This window comes from Erpetoichthys calabaricus, chromosome 2 (assembly GCF_900747795.2).
Source record: "Erpetoichthys calabaricus chromosome 2, fErpCal1.3, whole genome shotgun sequence".
Lineage (NCBI taxonomy): Eukaryota > Metazoa > Chordata > Cladistia > Polypteriformes > Polypteridae > Erpetoichthys > Erpetoichthys calabaricus.
This window is the reverse complement of record NC_041395.2, coordinates 6,118,066-6,145,488: the sequence shown is the minus strand read 5'-3', so window position 1 is coordinate 6,145,488 and position 27,423 is coordinate 6,118,066. Positions and strand designations below refer to the sequence as shown.

At 42.4% G+C, this 27,423-nt stretch overlaps 1 protein-coding gene across 1 annotated transcript in view; it reads left to right on the top strand.

The window, feature by feature from the left end:
* Window positions 1-10,475: 10,475 nt before the first annotated feature.
* The window catches only part of LOC114669442 (basement membrane-specific heparan sulfate proteoglycan core protein-like), a 108,025-nt gene continuing 91,077 nt past the window's right edge, over window positions 10,476-27,423 (top strand). Inside the window, exons 1-3 of the mRNA XM_028825667.2 lie at window positions 10,476-10,604; window positions 21,898-21,933; window positions 22,310-22,588. Of these exons, the coding sequence (XP_028681500.2) occupies window positions 10,574-10,604; window positions 21,898-21,933; window positions 22,310-22,588 (346 nt within the window). The 5' untranslated portion in view covers window positions 10,476-10,573. The remainder of the gene's footprint in view (window positions 10,605-21,897; window positions 21,934-22,309; window positions 22,589-27,423) is intronic.

The window sequence follows — 27,423 nt, the reverse complement described above, 5'->3', positions numbered from 1 at the left end:
TTCTATAATCTATGGGGGAAAAAAATCTTGAAAACGTACCAAATGCATCCATTTTTCAAGACAGTTGTCACGTATCGGTTCACATCTTGAGATTACACACACACATTGTAAATTAGTTTGTATGTGACATTTTTGCACAACAAGAACTCCAATATTACAAGATTCAGCCGTTTTAATCCTTTAAAATCAGCCTCATTTTTGTCTCTTTTCTGCTGCTTTGATTTAAATGACCCTAATTTAAGACATAAGCCTTTACTTCCTGCCCCAAACTATCCGTTGTGAAGCTCCATTGTGGGCAAGATACATATTTTTAGTATTTTAGAACATGATTTTGTGTGGCAAATTCATATATAGCACGTTTTGTGACAAAATTAACTTTGATTTGAATTTTTCCAACGTTATCCTTTCAAGTTGCCGTTTTCACTGGACCATTATGGCTTTTAAACGTAATATCTTCAGAACACCACGTGATTTTGATGTGATTGTGTCATAATAATATGCACAAGACACTGAAAAAATGTTTGGGGCAGCCACCCGTATATTGTGCCCTGGCTGCAAATGGGTAATTCGTTTTTGAGTTGTTCACAAGTCTGAGTCCAAGACAGAACTGAGGCAGGATGTTAAAGATGGCGGCTTTATTTGCCAAGACAGGAAGTGACGTCATCAGTGTTGGAACCGGAAGTGATGCCATCATAGGCACTGGAACCAGAAGTGTATTGGGGCCACCTATGCACGCGCCCCAATAAATGCAAGTTATTGCCAATATACTAACAAGCCAATTGTGCTTCACTCACTCAGAATATGGAACCAATGCTGGAAGCATTTTAAGATAAAGAACCTTTTATTGGTGGCACTTATACACAGTTTATAATGTTTGGAAAACATTGGGGATTAAATCACTTAGAGATCTGTACATAGACAACGTCTTCACATCCTACGAACAATTACACAATTACATCTTCTCCAAATTTAACTTTCCACATTTCTTTCACTACCTTAAAATTAGAAACTTTGTTAAACAGAACCTGCCCAACTTTCTTCATCTCCCACCTTCCTCTATGCCGGAAAATATATTGCTCAGTCTCGAGGACTCAGACAGCGTTTCCGTAATATATAAAACCATTTTACAGTCCCTCCCTTTCAAAGATCCAAGAGGACAATGGGAAAAGGATCTCTCAGTCAACATCTCAGAAAAGGAGTGGAAGGTAGCAATGCAGCGAATTCACTCAAGCTCCATATGTGCAAAGCATACAATTATTCAACTTAAAATTATATATCGAGCACATCTCTCTTGTTTAAAATTGTCCAAAATGTTTCCAGGGCAAGATCCAACCTGTGAACATTGCAATCGAGCTCCAGCCTCACTGGGTCACATGTTTTGGGGCCTACACCAAATTAAAATCATGCTGGACCAAAATCTTTAAATGCCTCTCAGACAGCCTGGGTGTCCCAATCACGCCTAATCCACTAACAGCTGTGTTTGGGGGGCTCAAAGTGGAGAAGGACAAACAAACTGTCATGGCCTTTACTTCACTATTGGCACGTAGACTTGTCTCTCTGAACTGGAAGAATCCTAACTCAACTCTGTGAAGTCAGTGGGTAACTGATGTTATATACTGTGTGGCATGTCTAGCCGGGACGCCCCTGCACACTATATTGCCCTGGACAGTGCAATACCTCCCCCTGGATGTTAGATGGCCGCTGATCTGGGCTGGAACGGTGCCTCTGTTTCCCACAGGGATCCATGGGAATTGGAGTTGGGTGCAGCCTGTTTGGGACTCCTGAGCCCGTGTGGCCAGCATATCCATCACACCCGGAACTCGGTGATCAAGCACCTGGAGCACTTCCGGGTGAACTATAAAAGGAGCCAGCGACCACCACTCAGCAGGCAGAGTCAGGTGGAGGAGGACAAGGTTGCCTGGGAGGAGTGGTGGTGCCAGAGAGGTGGGCATGTACTTGTGTGCTTAGTACTGGGGACTGTGTTGTGTCTGTGGATACGGGGAAGGTGTGACCCACAGACGAAGAAAAATAAACAGTTTATTTATTTTACACGTGCCTCCCGTGTCCAATCTGTGTCGGGTCGGGCACTATATAGTGTCTTCTTACAACTGTTTGAAATTGGGAAAAAATCAAATTCTCAGTTGGAGGATCTGTGCAAAACTTTTTCAAAACCTGGCAGGACCTAATCTATATATATAAAATCCCTGTGTGCGTCCAGGTGTCCATGTGTGTGGGTGTCTTCTGGTGAAGTGCGCATGCGCGGGGCACGGTGCGATACGCGATATTACTGTCAGAGAAAGTTAGAGGCGTTTTACAGAAATACAAACCAGTATTACTGCGAGAGGAAATTAAATGTGACGCATATTACAGCCACATACAAGCCAGTATTACTGTCAGAGGAGATTAAAGGCATATTACCGACGCGCACGCCTGTATTACCACCAGAGAAAATTAAAGGTATATTACGGACGTACAAGCCAGCGGACGTACAAGACGGTATCCTTCAATAAGGGCGCGCAGAAAAAGGCGAGCCTCAAAAAGGGCGACCTCAATTGGGCGCAGCGAATAAAGGCGCGCGTAAATAAAGATCTTCACCTTTGTTGCTCTTCACATATTCCAGAGCCATTTGAACTAAATTATCTACGAACGCCTTTATTCGCCGTGCTCAATTGAGGTCGCCCTTTTGAAGCTCACCTTTTTGTGCGCGCCCTTACTGAATAGAGCCGTACACGACAGTATTACTGTCACAGACACACAATACACGGCGGCAGCCCACGAAGAACGGTCAGCTCAGCAAGTAAACATCAACAAAAGAAAGGCTGAAAGAAACAACAATACGACCAACAAACAGAATGAGGTCAAAGTCCCTTGCCATTTAATATAGACTGTTCCTACTAATGTTCATGCACTACTGTTCTAGCGCCCGTTATTGTAACGGGCTAAATGACTAGTTATAACATTTTAGAATAAGCATTTTAATTGAGGAAGCAGATTCTCTCCCCTCTTTTTTCTTTTTTTCCTCTATTTAACTTTATCCATCCCTCCATCCATTATCCAACCCGCTATATCCTAACTACAGGGTCACGGGGGTCTGCTAGAGCCAATCCCAGCCAACACAGGGCGCAAGGCAGGATTTATCTTTATTCATTTATCTATTTACTTATTTTTACTAAAAGCTTAAAAGTTTTACTCTGCTGGCCCAGCTCTCTCTCTCTCTCATGGGTGGGGGTTCATTTGAGGTTAACCTGTGTTTGTGAAACTTGACTTATTTGTATGGAATGTTATTTGATTTTAATAAAATCATAAAATCCAAAAAAAAAAGGAATTACAGAAATCCCAAACAGAGGTGAAATGTCCATCTGGCAGGGAAAGCGTGAGGTGATGCCCATTATGAACCAGATGCCAGGCTCACTTGACACCAGCTCTTTAGTAATTGATGTGGTGGACACTGACAGGACAGCGGGTACAATGGACATCTAAGTGATTTCATTTCTTAAGGATCCTGGAAGGACACAGTAAAGTTAAAGCTGACCAAAAACCCCAAAGTCGCCACCAGTCAAGTGGTTCTCAGACTTCTAAGGTGCTATATAAATGAAAATAGATTTTGATTATTCTAGGGTTTTACTGGGTGCTTCTGTGCTGTCACCCTGCCACAAGCGCAGGGCTCAGGGAATGACCACAACTCAAACAAAAATGCAGAAAACAGAAACGATCTGCCGACTTCGGTGCGCTGACTTTAGGTGGCTCAAGTTCTCCTTTCACAATTACTGCAACAGAAATTTACAAACAGATTCACTTTTAGTCAACTTCAGCCACTCAGTTTAGGATTTTAGGGGTTTTGTTGCTTTTCATGAGAACAGTGGTAAGGTTACTGAGATGGGTCAATAGAATGACAGCTGTGTCACCTGAAGCACACTGTGACCAGATTGGGTGCACAAAGGGTTCTGTGAAGCACACCTCACAAAGGTAGTGAATCAATGCCTAGGAGACATTTCACAAAGAAATCCAAAAATTTTAAAAACTAGTCAGACAGTGCAAGAGAAGAGAAGATAAGAAAATGCAAAAAGAGTCAGGGCACCGGCCCCCATAGTCTGAGGAAACGCACAAGTCCAATATGCCTGCTGGTAGATGGACAGCACACATGGGTGGGCATCCCTGCCAGGATGGGGCAAAACTCCTTACCTGGATGGGAGGCCAGCCCTTAGGAAGCACAAGAAAGAAGGCGAGGATGGTCCAGCCTCAGCCAGGAGACAGGCAAAAGATGCCACTGTGACAGTGGGTACACTGGCGTCCCAGCAGGGTTGGACCGATCAATAATACCCATCCAGGAGACCAGTGTGATGGAATGACCAGGTGAGACAACCAGTCTGGGCTACTTGCTCCCCTGATGTGACTCATAAGACATGCTGGGAGATGTAGTCCCATAGGGCAGTCTTGCTGAGGTCCATGGGTGCCACTAGGGGGTGCTGTAGAGATCCATCATTCCTTCTATCTGGGACTTCCATATGACCCAGTAGTACTTCCATCGGGCTGTGCCCTACCACCAGAAGTACTCCTGTGTCTAAGATAGAAGAAGCCACTCGACCTCATCCAGACGAGCTGGTGTTGGGTGGAAGGACAAAGCCTGCCTGGGAGGAGTGGAAGGAGCGTGAAAACGAGTTGTAGCTGTGATTTTGGAAGCCTTTTTGTAAGGTATTTGTGTAATAAACATTTTTATTGTACCACAACTTGTGTCATGGTGGTGGTGTCTGGGGCTGGGGGTGTTGCAATGCCCCCTATTGGTCACACTGCCTACTTCTGGTGGTGCTTCGGGTTAAATAGGTGTTGGGGTGGAGGTGGAAGTGGTGTCAATGAACCATCAGTCTGAGGTCCTCGGATATGAAGACAGAAGAAGGAAAGATGTGGGCAACAGCACCAACACTTGGTTTAGGGTGGATGTACAGAAGCCCAGAAGATGCCCCCTGTCCTATTCAGGCATGCATGACAACAGTTATTAAAAATATTACTTACTAGCAGAAGTACCCAGCAATCCCTAGGTATTAATAATTGGGAAAAAATGTCTTTTGGAAATGCAACCTGGCTAAACGGAACTGACAATGAGACAAAAGGATGTCCTCTTGGGAAAACACGCTATTCCACCAATACAATGACGTTATTATCCAAATGAGTTGAGAAGAAAATACTGTGCCTGCAGTCTTAGGTGACCAGCACAACGCTGATAATGGTGTCCTCCCATCAGCCCCAGCACACTCTTACAACCTGATGGGAATGGTAGTCCCCACTTGGGCTTTGTGCTGCCCACCACCCATTATACCCGCTCTCCCCACGTGGCCTATATTTTAGGTTTGATCAACTGCAATGCACACAGGCAAACGTTTGTGAAAATCAGTTGAGCCATTTTTGTGTGATTGCTGAAGAAACAAACAGACGTCCAGACAGCTTGGGATTTCATGTAACACATTTCAAGAGGAGGACATGGTGGTTAGTGCTGCTGCCTCACTGCTCCAGTAATCCCAGCTGTTATGAACTTGGAGTCCCAAAAACACTTCCACTAGAGGGGGATATCACTGTCAAACCCTGGCTAGTAATAAGAGCAAAGAGTCTTAATAAAAAAAAAGATTTATTCTTCACAAACTGCTTATAACAAGAAAGAAGATCTGTAGGAGCACAAAAGACAAAACAAAAAGGACTTACCAGTAACACCAAAGGCAATCTAAAGCCAACAAATCCCAATGCAGATATTCAAAAAATCTTCAAAATAAAAAATCAAGGGTCGAAAATCTGGAAATCCAAGAAATCAAATAAGCACAAATAAACTCACTGCCCTGACTCAGCAGGAAAACAAGAGAACTGATTTCATGAGTAAACTGGGAGGAGCGGACAAAAGGCAAATCAAATTAAAATAAAATTAAACCGTAATGACCGTAACCCAGACAAGAGGCAAAATGAAGGTCAAATAACAGGCAACAGAAGAAGAGGAAACACAAACAGATCGAAATGAAAATGAGGTTCCTGACGCCAAGCTGACCGTTAATTAAGTCAAGGTCACAACCCCAGAGACCCCACCCCTAGAAACAAAGGATGTGACCCTGACAACCATACAATATGGATATATTTATATTGTAAAAAAGGCGCTATATAGTGCCCGACCCGGCACAGAATAACACATAGGCGTGTATAAAACACAAGGGCTTTATTTTCTTCTTCACCCATGGCGCACGTCTTCCCCGTGACCCACAGGCAATACACAGTCCCAAAAGCACCTCTTTCTACACCACACAATAACACACTCTTCTCTCCCACCACTCCTCCGCAAGCTTCGTCTCCTTCCTCCCAACTCTGGCTCCTCGAGTGGTGGTGGCTGGCCCATTTTATACCCCACCCGGAAGCGTTCCAAGTGCTTGACCACCTGGTCCTAATTGCATTTCCGGGTGGGGCTGCAGATTCGACCAGCAGGACTGCAGACTCCATGCAGCTCTCCCTAGCGGCCATCCGAGCCCCCAACCAGGCTGTGGAGGACTCCATCTCCCAAGGAGCCATGCGCCAGGTTTGGGAATCATCGTCCGGCAGGGTGGCTGCAACCAAGCGTCCCAGGGGAGGTATTGAAGTGTCCATGGCTGCTCCCCCGGAACAGATGCAGCACGGGCGTCCCTGCCGGGCATGGGACCTGGTTGTCCATCACAATATCCATCCATCCATCCATTTTCCAACCCACTGAATCTGAACACAGGGTCACGGGGGTCTGCTGGAGCCAATCCCAGCCAACACAGGGCACAAGGCAGGAACCAATCCTGGGCAGGGTGCCAACCCACCACAGGACACACACAAACACACCCACACACCAAGCACACACTACGGCCAATTTAGAATCGCCAATCCACGTAACCTGCATGTCTTTGGACTGTGGGAGGAAACCAGAGCGCCCGGAGGAAACCCACGCAGACACGGGGAGAACATGCAAACTCCACGCAGGGAGAACCCGGGAAGCGAACCCAGGTCCCCAGATCACCCAACTGCGAGGCAGCAGCGCTACCCACTGCGCCACCATGCCGCCCCCATCACAATATATAAAATATAATATATATTTAAAAAAAAATAATATATATTTAAATAATATATGGATAATAATATAATAATAATATATGTATATACTATATGGATTCTCTTAAAGATTAGGCTACAAAGCATCAGTTTTCAGTCTAAGTCAGTGGTTCTCAACATGTGGGGTGGGCCCCCCTAGGGGGGCGCAAAGATGTGAAATAAAGAAAACAAGAATCGAAAATATGAAAAATACATCTATTGAAACCAAAATAAATTAACTTAAACTACATTCTGATACTAGAAAAACAAATATAGAGTTAGATAAATGTCGATAAAAGTTAAGTAGGTATAATAAAAGGAAGAAGGAGCAGTACAGGAGAAAGCTGGAGCAGAAGTTGCAGAATAACAGCATGAAGGAAGTGTGGGATGGGATGAAGATCATCACTGGCTGCAGCTCGAAGCAGGGTATCACCATTGAGAGAGACGTGAAGAGAGCAAACCAAATGAACAACTTCTTTAACAGGTTTGACCACCCTAACCCACTCTCACCTCGGAGTACTGCACCCTCCATACATCCTTCTGCTGATACCAGCATAGGAGAGACATCTCCACCCATAATTACAACAGCGCAGGTGAGCAGAGAGATGAGAAGACTTCATGCCAGCAAAGCAGCAGGTCCAGATGGAGTATCGCCACGACTGCTGAAGGCCTGTGCATCGGAGCTGGGGGGACCTCTACAGCGCATCTTCAACCTGAGCCTGGAACAGGGGAGAGTCCCGAGGCTTTGGAAAACATCTTGCATCACCCCAGTCCCAAAGGTATCATGTCCTAGTGAGCTGAACGACTTCTGGCCTGTCGCTCTGACATCACATGTGATGAAGACCATGGAGCGGCTGCTGCTTCACCACCTTAGGCCACAGGTTCAACACGCCCTTGACCCTCTGCAGTTTGCATATCAGGAGAAGGTGGGAGTGGAGGATGCCATCATCTATATGCTACACCGATCCCTCTCTCACTTGGACAGAGGCAGTGGTGCTGTAAGAATTATGTTTCTAGACTTCTCTAGCGCCTTCAACACAATCCAACCTCCGCTCCCTAGGGACAAGCTGACAGAGATGGGATTAGATTCATACCTACCTTAAAGTCAGACCTCAGTATGTGCATCTTGGGAACTGCATGTCTGACATTGTGGTCAGCAACACAGGAGCGCCACAGGGGACTGTACTTTCTCCGGTCCTGTTCAGCCTATATACATTGGACTTCTAATACAACTCGGAGTCCTGCCATGTGCAAAAGTTCGCTGATGACACTGCTATCGTGGGCTGCATCAGGAATGGGCAGGAGGATGAGTATAGGGACGTAATCAATGACTTTGTTAAATGGTGCGACTCAAACCACCTACAACTGAACACCAGCAAAACCAAGGAGATGGTGGTGGATTTTAGGAGGCCCAGACCCCTCATAGACCCTGTGATCATCAAAGGTGACTGTGTGCAGATGGTGCAGACCTATAAATACCTGGGAGTGCAGCTAGATGATAAATTAGACTGGACTGCCAATACTGATGCTCTGTGCAAGAAAGGACAGAGCCGGTTATACTACCTTAGAAGGCTGGCGTCCTTCAACATCTGCAATAAGATGCTGCAGATGTTCTATCAGACAGTTGTGGCGAGCGCCCTCTTCTACGCAGTGGTGTGCTGGGGAGGCAGCATAAAGAAGAGGGACGCCTCATGCCTGGACAAACTGGTGAGGAAGGCAGGCTCTATTGTTGGCATGGAGCTGGACAGTTTAACATCTGTGGCAGAGCAAAGGGCACTCAGTAGGCTCCTATCAATTATGGAGAATCCACTGCATCTACTGAACAGGATCATCTCCAGACAGAGGAGCAGCTTCAGCGACAGACTGCTGTCACCGTCCTGCGCCACTGACAGATTGAGGAGATCGTTCCTCCACCAAACTATGTGACTCTTCAATTCCACCCGGGGGTGTAAACGTTAACATTTAACATTATACATAGTTATTGCCTGTTTTTCACCTGCATTATTATCATTCTTTAATTTAATATTATTTATTGTATCAGTATGCTGCTGCTGGAGAATGTGAATTTCCCATTGGGATTAATAAAGTATCTATCTATCTATCTATCTATCTATCTATCTATCTATCTATCTATCTATCTATCTATCTATCTATCTATCTATCTATCTATCTATCTATCTCTCAGATAGATAGATAGATGTGAAAGGCACTATCTATCTATCTATCTATCTATCTATCTATCTATCTATCTATCTATCTATCTATCTATCTATCTATCTATCTATCTATCTATCATAGTGCCTTTCACATCTATCTATCTATCTATCAATCTGTTATCTAGTGCCTTTCACATCTATCTATCTATCTATCAATCTGTTATCTAGTGCCTTTCACATCTATCTATCTATCTATCTATCTATCTATCTATCTATCTATCTATCTATCTATCTATCTATCTATCTATCTATCTATCTATCTATCTATCTATCTATCTATCTATCTATCTAAAATATGCATCTCTGATATATCATGAATTAAAAAAGAACAAATTGGTATTAGTGGGCTCCTTTCAAAAAACGTTAGAGGGGGCGATTAAAACTGTTATGAAAACTTGGGTAGCAAATTCTTAAAGGTTGAGAGACGCTGGTCTAAGTCATGACACTCACCACTTGCCAGGCACATTCAAAATGAACCACCAGGAACTGTGGGAGACCCTCCAGATTTATACGGTGGATTGCAGACCCTAGTTTTGAATGGCAGGTGGTTCCCGCCTCTTGGGGAACCACCCACACAAAACTTGGGACATAACACAAGCAGCTTACACACAAAAACAAAATCAAAACAAATCATTTTTAGCATAATCAACAAATGTAACATAACCAACATTAATCAAATATTCAAAAACACAAATTTGAACCCCAGCTAGGGGAGGGTATCCTGGATGAGACATGACATCAGCTTGATCACATGTCTTGGTGGGTGTTTCGTCAGGTATCCCGGCTTTTCTTGTGTCATTTAGGCTAATTGTCACCTCTACATTGGCCCAGTATGGCTGACTGCGGGCTCGTGAATGTGCCCTGTGGTGGACTGGCACTTGTCTAGGGTTGGCTCACTCCTTACAGCAATGAAACTCTCAGCTCCCTGCCCCACTGGAATGGGTTTGATGATGGAAGGATGGAAAGACGTTATAAAGTTTGAATCGCCTGTGAAGAGGGCCAGTGACAAGTGACAAGATCTGGGCTGAGCACTCAAAACACAACTGAACAATAAGAAACCTCAGAGCCGAGTCCTAACGTGCCAGCAGAAGTAGCAAAGGTCACCTGATTGGAAACCCTCATGACATTTGAAAGAAACGGTGAAAAGAAACCAAATTATTCACATTAAAGACAAAACCCTAACAGGAAGTGCGACAGCCAGACGAGAGTATAAACCTGCCAGGAGCGGCCGCTCATTTCTGCAGGCGCCGGCTCAGCTTGTCCTCTCACAGTTGGCTATGTGGTCTCGGGGGCTTTTTAGAGTGCACTGTGAGTATTCACGCCAGTTTAAGGCTTTTTTATTATTATTATTTGTTACATAAAGTGAGCCTTCAGACTTAACTTTAATTTCTTTAACTATTTATTATTGCAGGGGGTGACCCTTTCTATGGGGCACCTACTGTATTACATCTTAATGTCTGGATGGCACTCAAAAATTCTGGGAAGGCCACCCAATAGTTTAACATTATTACATTAGAAGTTTAAAAATAATCTGAAGGCTTTTTATTTTATTTCAAAAATATGAATTTTGTTTGATAAAGCTGACTATCTTGAAATGCATAATGAAATCTCATATTTGAAGTAAAGGCGTATCACTTATTTTAGAGAACATGATAATAAAAAATGTTAACTTACTGACATAATAAGATTTTACCTCAAAAGTAAAACACATAAACTGGGTTTGGTTGATTGGTTTAGCAGACTTTGTTGTTGTTGGCTTTAAAGAATTGAATTTTATTAGTCGGAGTCAGACAGCCGGTGCTGCAAGGATTTTTAACAAACCTTCTTAGTGACATTTTAAACAACACTTAGTGTGACAGAGCAGGACAATGACATGGCAGGATGTGACACAGACGTGAAGGTTTCATTATTATGTAAAATGTGATGTGAATTTTAGAAGAGAAATTCAAAATAGAAACCTCAGTGTTACAAAGTCTAACAGAATGAAATTCAAGTGTGAGACGAAAGGTTAATAACAGCAGCATCAGTATGAAAGGCGACTGACGATTTAAACACCTTTGGTGTCACATTTGGTGACGTTGGCGGTGCTGAGTGTTATTCAGGAAGGCGCAATCAAGCAGGAAAAACGTACAGAGCTTATACAACAAGCAACTTCACAATCAAGGAAAGCAAAAATGTAACCTCCGTGAATTTAATATTTAATATTTATATTTAAAAGGTACAAATGTACCATGACATTCCAGTAGCCCTCAATCTTTTGATCAGATTCATTTTTGGCCCGATGGTCAATCAGCTTGACTCTCGGGTGATCGCACTTCAAGAGCTCACTTTAGCTTCTACTTTTTTTATTTTAATTAATTAATTAATTAATTAATTAATTTATTTATTTATTTATTTATTTATTTATTTATTTATTTATTTATGTACTTACTTATTTATCTATCCTTTTGTTCTTTGTTTCAAATTGACAATACCAAGGGAAATAAAAGACAAGTGTTTAATACTCGCCGTTGAAATAAAATGCGCTCCCTTTAAAACCCATCAACCGCCTCTCACTGACCTCATGGACGTTGGCTTGCACCTTCCATTGATACTCACCTTCATTTTTATCTAATTTAAGTTTACCCTCTTATTCATGTAAAACTTTCAAAAGATTAAATAAACCGATGTTCCCATAAGACGCAGGAGTGCCGTGTTTACCGCCCCATCTCCACGTTTTCTCCATGTCTGTCTGAACTGCCTTCTCTGTATTCTTCCTCCCATTACTTAGAAGACCTGTGTGGTCAATTAATTGGTGGCCTAATGTGGCCCAGTGTGAGACCAGTGGACTGGCATCCTAGCCAGGATTGAACGCTGCACACAAAGCGGCCGAGAAACCCCAGCGCCCACCTGTAACCTTGTATCAAAAAAGGAATTTAAGAAAATCCATGGATGGAAATGTGTGAGGGGGACAGATGGTACAAAGATCTACAGTACATCTCTACATCAAACAACAACTGTTAAGCCTTTGATTGTTTGTTTTAATTAATGTTATTAACAGTTATTTTTGAGTTTTAGTGAATCTTTAAATTAGGAAAAATAAAGAGTGTGAAAATAGAAAAAATGTGGGTATATAAAATGTAAACTTTGAACTTCAAACACTGAGGCCATGGGTTCAGATCCCACCACTAACACCACTGTGTGACCCCGAGCAAGTCACTTCACCTCCTTGTGCTCCAATTGGAACAGCAAAAGAAATGAAACCAATGGCATCTCAAATGGTTCAAGTCACCTTGGACAAAGATGTCAATCATTAAGTAATAATAAACTTTTAGATCCAGAGATAGAGAGATATAAAAGACACGATAGATAGATAGATAGATAGATAGATAGATAGATAGATAGATAGATAGATAGATAGATAGATAGATAGATAGATAGATAGACTCTTTGTCTCCTCCATTTGTAGAGAACTGTTGGGGAGAGCGTCTCCAGCAGGGGTGTCTGCTCCCTGGGATTGTGTCCCTTTATAGAAATGCAGGACATACTTCAGCCTAGATATACTGTATGCACACCTTGAGTAACCATGGTGGAAATGATCAGACAAAAGAAGTATGATAAAAAAATATATATATATATAGTCACAGATAGAGGGCGCTGTCGTCCTCTTGAACCCTCAGACTTGACTCCAGACACCAGGTAAAAGTCCTTTAATTCATTTTATTTGGACAATTCAGTGCCCAAAGCACCCTCCACTCCACAATACTCATAAATTAAACAATACAATACTCAATAATCAATACTATCCTCGACTCCCAGACGCATTGCCACCCTTCCACCCAGCTCAGCTCGATGCTCTGGTCTCTCACAGTACTTTATATAGTCCGTGACCCAGAAGTCTTTCTCTCTCTCTGTCCATGTGACTGTGAACACTTCCGGGTCAGATATAAGCTTCTTTTCTTCAACCTGGAAGTGTGTCACTCGCTCTGTCGCCGTGACTAAGACGCACTTCCAGGTTATAGGTGAAACCAAAGTCTCTGGGCATTCCTGCAGTGTCCCCTGGAGGTTCCCATGGTATCCAGCAGGGCTGTGATGAAAAACTCCACTGTCCATGATGCCTTGCTGGAACTCGGGGCACCTCTATGTTGCAGGCAGGGCTCCACCTGGCAGCCAGGGGGTATTGGCTGGGATAAAAGGCTGGCCATGTCCCACAATGTATATATATATATGATACAGTACCTGCCAAATAATACAAAGAGTACACACTGCGTGTTTCGCCATAATTGGGGCTCAGCAGGTGTACGCACCTTTGCTTTCCTTTACAGAGATTGAACTTCAGACATGAGCGCATGAGGTGAAGCCTCTGACACTGTGCTTACTTGACAGGGTGAAGATCAGCATGTTACATTCATTAGTCTGAATTGTAACTGATTATCTGGAAGGTTACCCACCAGGTAACGCATGTGGTTGGTCGGCAAGTTGGCAAAGATCCTCCAAGTCCCCTCAGTTGCTCTCAGACTAGAACTCTTGGAATTATTTGGCAGGTACTGTGTCATATATCTGTGAACTGCTTTTCGCAACTGAGAGGATATGGCAGATGTTTGTTTGCTGACTAGCTGACCAACCAGAATCATTATCTGGTAGGTAACCATCAAGATAATCACATTGTGATTCAGTCCTTTGAAAAATAAATACAGTCCTATGAAAACATTTGGGAGCCCCTCTTAATTCTTTGGATTTTTGTTTCTCATTGGCTGAGCTTTCAAAGTAGCAACTTCCTTTTAATATCTGACATGCCTTATGGAGACAGTAGGATTTCAGCAGTGACATTAAATTTATTGGATTAACAGAAAATATGCAATATGCATCATAACAAAATTACACAGGTGCATAAATGTGGTCACCCAGACAGAGATATGACATCAATACTTACAGTAGCTGAGCCTCCTTTTCCAAATATAACAGACGCCTCTAGACGCTGTCCTCCTATAGCCTCTGATGAGTGTCTAGATTCTGGGTGGAGGTATTGTTGACCATTCTTCATACAAAATCTCTCCAGTTCAGTGAAATTTGATGGCTGCCAAGCACGGACAGCCTGCTTCAAATCGTCCCATAGATTTTCGATGATATTCAAGTCAGGGGACTGTGACGGCCATTCCAGAACATTGTACTTCTCCCTCTACATGAATACCTTTGTACATTTCCAACTGTGTTTTGGCTCATTGTCTTGTTGGAATATCCAACCTCTGCATAACTTCAACTTTGTGACTGATGCTTGAACATTATCCTGAAGAATTTGTTGATACTGGGTTGAATTCATCTGACCCTCGACTTTAACAAGGGCCCCAGTCCCTGAACTAGCCACACAGCCATACAGCATGATGGAACCTCCACCAAATGTGACAGTAGGTAGCAGGTGTTTTTCTTGGACTGCAGTGTTCTTCTTCTGCCATGCAAAGTGCTTTTTGTTCTGACCAAATAACTCAATTTTTGTCTCATCAGTCCAAAGCACTTTGTTCCAAAATGAATCTGGCTCTTCTAAATGAGCATTGGCATACAACAAGCGACTCTGTTTGTGGCGTGAGTGCAGAAAGGGCTTCTTTCTCATCACCCTGCCATACAGATGTTCTTTGTGCAAATTGCGCTGAATTGTAGAATGATGTACAGATACACCATCTGCAGTAAGATGTTCTTGCAGGTCTGTGGAGGTGATCTGTGTGTTGTCTGTCACCATTCTCACAATCCTGCCGGTATGCCGCTCCTGTATTTTTCTTGGCCTGCCAGACCTGCTGGGTTTAACAGCAACTGTTCCTGTGGCCTTCCATTTCCTGATTCCATTCCACACAGTTGAAACTGACAGTTTAAACCTCTGAGATGGCTTTTCATAGCCTTCCCCTAAACCAGGAGACTCAACAATCTTTGTTTTCAGATCTTTGGAGAGTTGCTTTGAGGATCCCATGCTGTCACTCTTCAGAGGAGAGTCAAAGGGAAGGAAGTGCAACTTTAATTGACCACCTTAAATACCTTTATATCTCATGATGGACACACCTGTCTATGAAGTTCAAGGCTTAACGAGCTCATCAACCAATCAGCATTGAGCAGTGACAGGCAAAATGACAAAGGGACCCACATTTGTGCACAGCCAGTTTTTCACATTTGATTTAATTCCATACAACTAAATCCTGCGTCACTAAAAATCTTTGTTCGGAAAACACCGCAGTACTCAGATGTTCCTACGAAATGAAAGACAGACCACTGTTATCTTTTATGTTGAAAGGAGAGTCAATTATTATGCAGACTGAGAGGGGTTCCCAAACTTTTTCATATGACTGTAAATGTATATATATATATATATATATATATATATATATATATAGAAACTCGCTTTAAAATGCCGCTTCACTGCTAACATACATTGTAATCATTTATATATATAAATCCAGACCAAAGAGAAGCCACTGGAGTAGTACAATCATCATCCAGTTCTTCAGTGGGGAGAGCAGATGATTGCACATGTGGTTCAGCGGAGTGCAGATGACATTCTTCTTGCAGACAGCTTCTGGCTTCCGGAAAGTCCCTCATTATTATAAATATTTATACATTTTTCATATTCAGTGAGCTTGTTAAGAAAGTTGCCAGGAATGGGTAACTATCACTTGAGCGTATGTAATATATACTGTGCTCTTCTTATTTGCTATCCTCTTTAATAAAATCCCTATGTGCGGCCAGGTGTCCGTGTGTGTGTGTCTTCTGGTGAAGTGCGCATGCGTGGGGCACGGTGCGATGCGCGATATTACTGTCAGAGAAAGTTACAGCCATTTTACGGAAACACAAACCAGTATTACTGTCAGAGGAGATTAAAGGCATATTACCGACGCGCACGCCTGTATTACCGCCAGAGAAAATTAAAGGTATATTACGGACGTTCAAGCCAAAGGACGTACAAGACAGTATTACTGTCACAGAAAATTAAAGACACACAATACACGGCGGCAGCCCATGAAGAACAGTCAGCTCAGCAAGTAAACATCAACAAAAGAAAGGCTGAAAGAAAGAAAACTACGACCAACAAAAAGAATGAAGTCAAAGTCCCTTGCCATTAAATATAGACTGTTCCTACTAATGTTTATGCACTACTGTTCTAGCGCCCGTTATTGTAACGGGTTAAATGACTAGTCTGAAATAAAATAATACACAAACAGACTGAAAGGTTTTGAGATCCACCGCGTACGCTTGAAGTCAGGTTGGTGTAGAGTAGGTCTTTACAGACATGAGCTCAAAACTGAACTGAAGAGAAAACAAAATGGCTGCCATATATATTAGGTAGATGGAAAGTGATGTAATGAGAGAATGGTATTCTGGGAACCAGAAATGATGTCAGAAGGAGGTGGGATCTTGAGAGGAGGTGATGTTGGCTCTCTTCTGAGGACCAGAAGTGGCTTTAGGCTGAGGGTTTGTTAACTGGTCTGCAGGGAAAGAGGAGAAAGAGTTAGAGGGCAGTGCCAACCCCAGGTCTGGTGATAACATACACTTATTTGTGTACATAAACTGTCTCCCAATCGCACGTGTGTAACACTGTGCACAGTGCACCTGCTCTAATCACTCCTGGCCTCTGCCTGAGGTGATAATCAATCCAAAATCCCTGCCTGAAAGAACCGTCCTTACATCAACTGCATTTGGCTCAACAATCACAATTATCAAAAGTTATCTTTCAATTCTGATTACAGAGAGTTTTTTTTTTCTTTCCTAAAGGACGCCATGGGAAAATAAACTAAATTAAAATAAAATAAAATATTATTATTAGTAGTAGTAGTAGTAATAATAATAATAATAACGTACTGTATTCACTCGTGTACCATGCGACCTCGTGTAAGACGTGCACCCTAATTTTTAACAAAGAAAATCACGAAAAAAAATTTCCCCATGTACAACGTGTGTTGTGATTGTATAGGAAGAGTTTAGGGCACGTTTTTCACGAAATGCCCTTCTGTTTTTGTTGCATGACGAAAGAGTGAGTGAGAGAGAGAGAGAGAGAGAGAGCGCAAGCAAACGAGTGAGAGGGACAGAGAGAAAGCGAGAGATAGAGAAATCGTGAGCGAACGAGAGTGAGAGCGAGCGAGAGAGCCCAAGCAGAAGAAGTAAACATTGCAGAAAAAAATTTCCTCGTGTATTACACGTACCTGATTTTCTAATACTAATTTTTGGGAAAAAATGTGCGCGTGGTACACGGGTAAATACGGTATATACTCACGTAGAAGTTGGGCCTTGAAACCTGAAAAATCGATCATAAAAATCAGACCCTGACTTATATGCCCGTTCAAAAATGTGACACTTATAACCATTCAGTGATATGATTTTCCAATGCCAACCATGAGGCAATGCCAGTTTGCAGAGCACACTTTGTTTTAGGCATTTTTCTTAATAAATAATCTTGCAACAGTGTCTCAGACACATCGAATTTTGTTGCAGCAGCGCAGGTACCAATTTTTTTCGCCACTTCAACGACATTTAATTTAAAACCAGCTTCATATTTTCTTCTGATTGAACGCCTCATCGTAGATAAGGGATGCTCTCACGATAAAGGTGTATGAGGGTGTGAGGTACAAAAAACACAAAACAGTGCAAACGTCGCTTCCGAATAGTTCGGGTATCACCGTGTGGTCACATAGGCACAATACATAGGAAAAAAAGGCAGTGTGCTCCGTGGTTACCCTCTCAGGTGGACGTTAACAAATCATAATCTCTTGGACCAATAGCGTGAGTTTTCCGCATTCGACTTATACGACAGACATTATAAAATTCCAGAAATTATACAGTAAAATCAAGTCCCGACTTATCCGTGGGAGAACTTAAATGCGAGTATATACGGTACTAATAATAATAATGTGTCACTCTCCACCCATTATACAAACAGATTAAACTACACAAAATACGATGGGCACAACATCAAAAGCCAACAGCAGCACTTGACCCTCTCACATACGGTACAAGGATGACATTAAGATGTAATATGCAGACGCAAACAGACAATGACAACTGTGACTAGAAAAACCAAAACGTATTCCTAAGACATACACATGGAGTTTGGATTGGACAAATGGAAAACAATTGATACAGAAAAGGGAATCCTTAGAGGAGTTGGGTATACCCTTAAAAAAAGCAACCAAATTGAGGCCATGGCAGACGGTGAGCTGTACGAAGACCTTGGGCTCCAACAGGACAGACGTACACAACACAAACACAAACACATTCAATACAATCTTCCACAAAATTTCCATCATGTCTCTCATAGATACTCAAACCACAGCTCATCATTAAAGCCATCACTACGTACGCCACACCAGTCCTCCAGTTCTCGCAACAACAACAACATTTATTTCTAGAACACGTTTTCATAGACATGAGGAAGCTCAAAGTGCTTTACAAGATGAAGAAAGAAAAATATAAAAATAAGTTTAGACAATGCTAAGTAACAAAGAATTAAGTACAGTCGGATGGCCAGGAAGACAGACAAAACTCCAGAGGGCTGGAGAAAAAAAACAAAATCTGCAGGGGTTTTGAGGCCACGAGACCACCCGGCCCCCCACTGGGCATATATACTCACGTACTCCAACTTGGCCACAGACAGACCTACAACAACTCCAAAGTTAAAAAGAAACAAACACCCCAAAGCAACCATAGAAGGACCGAGGGAGGAAGAGGATTCATTGATATCCTTACTTTACACAACACAATAGTTTAAAAAAATTCTTCCATACAAGCCACATACATGAGCGCTACACAAAGCAGACACAAACGACACACCACTTAGCCACCATACTGTGGACAACATTGCAGAAGACATAACAACCACACAACTTGAAACACATGCATGACACTCATCCTTATGAATTTGGCCAGCCTTGTGTGGATAAGATGGTGTCAAACAGCTGGCTGAGTGGTGGGGGTGTGCTTGGTGAGGCAGAAGAGCTTATGCTGGCCGCACAAGATCAAGCAATAAACTTGAGAAACTACAGAAAATCAATTCTTAAGGACAACAGCATCCCAGACAGGACATGCAGATACCACAAGGAACAAGAAACAATCCAATACGTCACGTCAGGCTGTAAAGTACTGACACAGACAGACAGGTGACATGACAGACACAATCAGACAGCAAACATCAAGAAGTGGCACTACAACACAAACCAGTAGACACATGTAAACCAGATAAGAAGATCTAGAAAATGGCATACACTGGGTAGACTGGGACAGAACTGCACTGGCAGAGAGGACAATCCACCACAACACCAACAACAACATTTATTTCTATAGCCCATTCTCATACAAATGAAAAGTGATTTACAAGATGAGGAAGGAAAAGTTCATGAAAAATAGAAATATATAAAAATAAAATTAGGCAATACTAAGTAACAAAGCGTAAAGTAAGGGCCAATGGCCAGGAGGACAGAAAAAAAAATCCAGAGTCATAGAGAGAAAAAAAAAAACAAAATCTGCAGGGGCTCCGAGGCCACGAGACCACCCAGTCCCCCTAACATCAATGATCTCAATCAGTCCTCATGGTGTTTAGGCTTCACGTGGAAGAATTAGACCTTGACGGTCATGTGGACCTCTGGCCTTTAATCCATCAATGTAGGGACTGCATGGTGCTTTGATGGGGTGGTGGGGGTGCAGGTCACCACAGAAAACCAGAAAAAGAAAAGCAGAGAAAGTAGGGGTTGGTATGGATTATGGAGTCACCAAGAATGATGATGATAATTCAATGCATAAAGAGAATATCAGGGTTACACTAAAATGAAGCTCTGAGAAAGCCATGTTAAAATAACGAGTTTTTAATAGAGCTCCACCGTATTAGCCTGGCGAATCTCTATCAGCAAGCTACTCCAGATTTGAGATGCATAACAGCAGAAGGCCGCCTACCTCACCACTTCTTTTAAGTTTAGCTCTTGGAATTCTAAGCAGACCTTCATTTGAAGATCTAAGGTTAGGATTTGGAGTGTAAGGTGAGAGACATTCAGAGATATAAGATGGAGCAGATTATTGAAGGTTTTGTAAACCATCAGCAGCAATTCTAAATGGCACCAGTAACCAGTGTAGTGACGCTCAGACTGGTGTGATGTTCTCGGATTTTCTTTTCGTAGTTAAGATTCTGGCAGCTCCATTCTGCACTCGTTGTAATTGATTGATGTCTTTTTTTGGGTGGTCCTGAGAGGAGTGCGTTACAGTAATCTAGTCGACTGAAAAGAAAAGCGTGAACTCATTTTTCAGCATCTTGAAAAGTTATAAGAGGTCTAACTTTTGCTATACTCCTTAAGTGAAAAAATGCTGTCCTGGTAATGTAATTAATATGTGATTTAAAACTGAGCTCAGAGTCAATAATTATCCTTCAATTCTTTACCTGTGTCTTAATGGATTAAGTTTATTTCTAATACCCTCATTATATCTGTTTTTTTTTCTCCTTATTTAGTTTGAGGAAATGTCTACTCATTTACTCAGAAACATAAGTAAAACATTGGAGTCAGCGAGACAAGAGAGTCGGGGTCATCAGGCGCTATTGATAAATACAGTTGTGTGTCATCAGCATAGCTGTGGTAGCTCACATTATGCCACAACAGACCAGACATGACACTGGTAGACAAACCAAATCAAATGACAGACATCATTGACACACACAATGTGGCCACTAGGGGGTGTTTCGGCATCCCAAACCTTGGACACAACTACACACATAAAGTCCCGGGTTCAAATCCAGTCCTTTTATTTACAATAACATGTACTTTTTGCAGGCTTCCTTCCTTCCTTCCTTCCTTCCTTCCTTCCTTCAATGTCATTGCAGCTCTCACACAACACAGTGCAGGCTGATAATTCCAATAGTTTCTCCTCCTGTTTTCCTCCACTTCACCCAGGGAAGTGTTGTCCAGCTCCTCTCCTGACTCGGACTCCCTTGTCCGAGTGGAGGGCTCTCTTTTAATTCCAGACCCAATGCTTAATCAATTGCCTCCAGGAAGCACTTCTGGTTCTGTCATGACTGCAGTGGTCCTTGTATCATTACTCTCCGACAGCTCCCCCTGGCAGCCCCCAAAGAACTTGACAGGGCAGGCCCATGGAACCACAACTCCTATACTGCCCTGCAGGCGTCCATAATGGGGCTCGCCAGACTGGATGCTGCCACCCAGTGTACAGGTAATGCTTTGCCCGTTGCAGGCAGTCACTCACTGTGCTGTCTTTCCCTGTTCCCAAGTCCATCCCGGGTGTTGCTCAATGGCTGTTAGGATGCCAGTCCCACCACAGAAACTTTAACGTCCTTCCACATCCGGATCCTGGCACAGAAAGGAAATATTGTCATTAACCTCTTTGACCTTCTGTTATCAGCCTGGCCAGGTAAGGGAGTGGGGGACCGCACCAGGTGGGGCAGCAGATAGTCCTTCACACCACACACAAATGAGTGCTTTGAGTAGTGAGAAAAGCACTATATAAATGCAAAGAATTATTATTATTATTAAATAAAATGCAGAAGTACGCAGAACGGACAGAAGTAATACGGAGAGTGGACGAGGTGGCCATTGAGAGTAAAGCGCCTGTCTCTGTGTCCACTCACTTATGTGCTTCTTTGTCTTTCCAGGTCTCTGGCTGTCATACCTGCTCTTGTTGTATGAAGGTAAGTTGTTTTAATTATGAAGACATTTAGATACAAAATAACATGAAAGATGAAAGGATCATGATAGAAAACAGCTGAAGAGAAGGCCCACTCGAGAGCCTGGGGTCTGCAGTCAAAAGATGGGGTCACTTTTGTTTCGTGATTAGAAGAGTAGATTTGTGAGGACATCGGACAACATGAACACATTGTGATAGCTGATGTGGATGTTTTAGTGGGTCAAGCTAAGTGTAACAACCAATAATCAAGGAGACAAGACAAAGAGTTACACGTCAGGTGGGATGTTAAATAGGATGATTTGTTCAATGAGAGAGCGTGATAAAGACTGAGAATCTTGTAAAAAATAAAATATTGAGCCGTAGTGAATGTGTCTTTTTAGGTGGTCAGTGCCAACCCACTCTGTCCCTAAAGCAGGAAGGTGAAGACATCTTTGAAGGCGACTCGGTGACCTTTGACTGCCAGGCCAATGATTCTGATACTTGGGAGTATTTGTGGTACAAAGATGGAAGGATCTTTCATGAGGACTGGCATAACAGCAGGACTCAAATGATGAAGAGAGTCACCGTCACCGACAAGGGGGCATATCGTTGTTACACAAGGAGGAAGGCTGATAAAAGTGAGGCATTATACAGCAACCCTGTTCAACTGCACGTGTCCGGTAAGTTCTGGAAGCCCAGGCTCGATTCTGTAGGCTTCAAGATGAACGTTAAAGGTGCTATGGATATTAGAGAAATTATTAATAAAAATTGGGAGTGGTCTCCCCTCGACTTTCTCTTATCCTCAGATATGGGGAGGGATACTTGAGGAGTAAACCACAAGACAATGATCATATTTTAATATTATGTACATTAAAGAACAATCAACAACAAATCAAATCAAAGTAATAATATATTGAACAATTATTATTAAAGTAAAGTTGAATAAATCGTATTCTGCGGCTGCATGAATAAAAGGTCAAGTACCACTTCCGGTTAGCAAAAAAACCTCAAACGTTGATAGAAATCTATGTTTTCTACCTAAAATTTGTATGCAAAATTTGGTTGACCGAAGTGAAAGCGTCCTCAGGTTATCGTGTTTAAATACACACACAGACAGACAGACAGACAGACAGCATTCCACAAATAGTATTCTCGGACTCAGGGAGGTCTAAAACATTGATATTCATCAAAATCTCGACATTGAATTTTTGGACGATTCCAACACTTTTCCTATACTTTGTATACAAAAAAGTAAAAATGAAAACTGCAGCAGCTGGCTATGGTGCACTGTGAGGGGCTTCTTCAACATCACAGGGGGAAGACTCAGGTAGGTACCTTGTGATAGTGGGCTGTGTGACGGGCGCTATACAGAATATGGAAAACAGAGATTGATTAATTGATTGAAGAGGGAGTCAGCTGTCAGAGGGACTCGACGTGAAGACATACAAATTGTATTAATGATGTTGAGAGCGAGGGCCAGTGTGAAAAGCCCTGAAAATTCAGTTTTAAAAAGATGAAGAACATGCAACAGAGAACGAAAAAAAACAAGTAAGCATTACACTGAAGGAAATAACTCTGTCCAAATTTAATAAAAACATGAGTGAACCACGCAGACCTATAGTCCTAAAATAAAATCCTACAAAAAGGCTAAATAAAAAAGCTTCTTAAACAGGCTTTCTTTTCTGCCGACAGGACACAGAATCCATTACATTCATGGTAATACAGCTCTCGGAATAATTTAAATACTAAGATGTATACTTGATATTTTCATAATGAAATTAATTAACCTGCACCTGCTCCAGGGGTGCTGTACAGTGGCTGACCCTGCGCTCTGACCCCATAGGGTAAGCGGAAACTAACAAATTCCTAATACAAGAAATTGTATAAGGCGAAATAAAGAACAAAAAAAGATGTTTGATTATGAATTCTGACCCTGGATGGTCAGTGTCCTGCTGGATTATCAGCATTTCAGTGTGCAGGGCTCTTGTTTTGATTTCTGCCCACCAGTGCAGAAGTGCACACCAGGTTGCCGCTACCTAATTTGTTTTTTAATTACACTCCCCCACTCTGACAATCGAGCTCAACTCACCAAGGAGGGCCACCCAAATGTTGGGTCTTGAAGACACCTACATAAGAAGTAGAGGGTGACGACACTAGAAAGGTTGAGAACCACTAATCTAAAGTCATTGTAAAATGTCATTGACTATCCCACTCAGTCCTGAATACTTCTCTAGCGCCTTCAACACAATCCAACCTCTGCTCCTTAGGGACAAGCTGACAGAGATGGGAGTTGATTCATACCTGGTGGCATGGATTGTGGGCTATCTTACAGACAGACCTCAGTATGTGCGTCTCGGGAACTGCAGGTCTGACATTGTGGTCAGCAACACAGGAGCGCCACATGGGACTGTACTTTCTCCGGTCCTGTTCAGCCTATATACATCAGACTTCCAATACAACTCAGAGTCCTGCCACGTGCAAAAGATCGCTGACGACACTGCTATCATGGGCTACATCAGAAGTGGGCAGGAGGAGGAGTATAGGAACCTAATCAATGACTTTGTTAAATGGTGCGAGTCAAACCATCTACACCTGAACACCAGCAAAACCAAGGAGCTGGAGGTGGATTTTAGGAGGACCAGACCCCTCATGGACCTCGTGATCATCAGAGGTGACTGTGTGCAGATGGTGAAGACCTATAAATACCTGGGAGTGCAGCTGGATGATAAACTGGACTGGACTGCCAATACTGATGTTCTGTGTAAGAAAGGACAGAGCCGACTATACTTCCTTAGAAGGCTGGCGTCCTTCAACATCTGTAATAAGATGCTGCAGATGTTCTATCAAACAGTTGTGGCGAGCGCCCTCTTCTATGCGGTGGTGTGCTGGGGAGGCAGCATAAAGAAGAAGTACGCCTCACGCCTGGACAAACTGGTGAGGAAGGCAGGCTCTATTGTAGGCATGGAGCTGGACAGTTTGACATCTGTGGCAGAGCGATGGGCGCTGAGCAGACTCCTGACAATCATGGAGAATCCACTGCATCCACTAAACAGGATCATCTCCAGACAGAGGAGCAGCTTCAGCGACAGACTGCTGTCACCGTCCTGCTCCACTGACAGACTGAGAAGATCGTTCATACACCACGCTATGCGACTCTTCAATTCCACCAGAGGGGGTAAACGTTAACATTATACAAAGTTATTGTCTGTTTTTTACCTTCATTATTATCAATCTTTAATTTAATATTGTTATTATCAGTATGCTGCTGCTGGAGAATGTGAATTTCCCCTTGGGATTAATAAAGTATCTATCTATCTATCTATCTATCTATCTATCTATCTATCTATCTATCTATCTATCTATCTATCTATCTATCTATCTATCTATCTATCTATCTATCTATCTATCTATCTATCTATCTATCATATAGTGCCTTTCATATTTATCTATCTATCTATCTATCTATCTATCTATCTATCTATCTATCTATCTATCTATCTATCTATCTATCTATCTATCTATCTATCTATCTATCTATCTATCTATCTATCTATTATATAGTGCCTTTCATATCTATCTATCTATCTATCTATCTATCTATCTATCTATCTATCTATCTATCTATCTATCTATCTATCTATCTATCTATCAATCATATAGTGCCTTTCATATCTATCTATCTATCTATCTATCTATCTATCTATCTATCTATCTATCTATCTATCTATCTATCTATCTATCTATCTATCTATCTATTATATATAGTGCCTTTCATATCTATCTATCTATCTATCTATCTATCTATCTATCTATCTATCTATCTATCTATCTATCTATCTATCTATCTATCTATCTATCTAGGGTGTAGGGGGTGCTGGTGCCCATCCAGCTAGCACAGGGCACCAGGCAGGCACAAACCTCAGACAGGGTGAACACACACACACACACACACATACACACACAGTGTCTTCAGTTCACCTGACCTGCATATGTTTGGGCTGTGGGTGGAAACCCACACAGACACGGGGACAACCTGCTGATTCCACGCAAGTAGGACCCGAGACGTGAACCCTGGTCTGCTAACTGTGAGACATTTAACAAATAAAGATGTAAGTTTTGTTTGTAATATTAAAGGTCTAAGATAAGCACAAAGGTACAGAATATACTTGGCACTATTCAAATTGTACTCCGTACATTAAAAATTAAATGAAGTCGCTTTTTTCACTGAGTGTTATACATTTGTGTTTGTCATTTGTCGTTCTGTTTGTTGTATTTTGCATTCGCTGCTCTCCTAAAATAAACTTCACAGCACCAACACTGCAGGGCACTCAAGTCTGCCTCGCCCCAGTACAGCGCACAAGGCGGTGGCAGCGTCCCCTGTCCCCGGTGTCTGACGAGACCACAAGCGTAGAACACAATCGTGATGCCCCGCTTACCGACACACCGCTGGCCGCTGCTTTCACTTCAGCCTGCCTTTCATTTGCAGAGCTTCGCTCCACTTCCTGAGGCACAGGCAGCCACGGTGTCACAAAAAATATTTTCTGTCAGGAAACTTGAGGTTTCCAGACCCCCAGGGAGCCTCTCTCATTCCGCTTTGGTCACATTTTCTATAAACAGGCAGCATATTTATTTTTACATGGCAAATCTTGCAGTACCTTTTTCAGTTCTGCTTGTTTATTGTGGTATGAAAATAGCGACTTTATTACTAATTAGGCTTATTTATACTGTAACACCTGCGGCGACTAACAAAATGGATTCTTTGCTCTTTCCATCGCTCTTTTTGGTAGCTCATTGACCCGAGATGGACGGCTTACCGTTGCTGGAATTCATTTGCGCATTGGCACACTCTCCGGCACCTGGCATTTGAATGATGGAATGCCAGCTCATAGTGGAGGCGGCTCACCCTCAGGCCAATGCAAATTGTCAGCATCTGTCACACACTGTAGCCATCCCCTTGATGTCACTGTCCCCACTGACCACTTCCAAATCCTTGAAATGCGATGGACAAACATTTTGAAAACATTGGGGTGGTCTTCACTTCTACTGGCAAAACATCAACCCTCACGTTCATGATTTCTATGTGCTCTGAGTGTCCGTATGTTTGTCAGTTTTTGGATATGGCACACTAGTACTTGCTCGAGATGACAAGGCATTCCTTTAAGTTATGCAATGACTCATAACGGAAAATGCAACATTTAAAATTAAGCCCTAATTAGTAATAAAATCTAATGATCTAATGTTTATAAGGCGCTCATCTTTGTTGTCTCGAACAAGTACTGCTGTGCAATATCTAGAACTGTGAAACATGCGGACACTCTTAGCACGTATAAATCATCAACGTGAGGGAGGATTTTCTTGTCTCTTTCTCTGCTGTACCTCTCCACTGATAAGCACCCGATCGAGTGTAAAATCACCAAGGAGCACCATGTTAGATTACAAATAAATTCCTTTAGTGATTGTTATTACAATATAATGGTATGTATTATCTTAACAAACTGGAACAAAGTATCAAGCA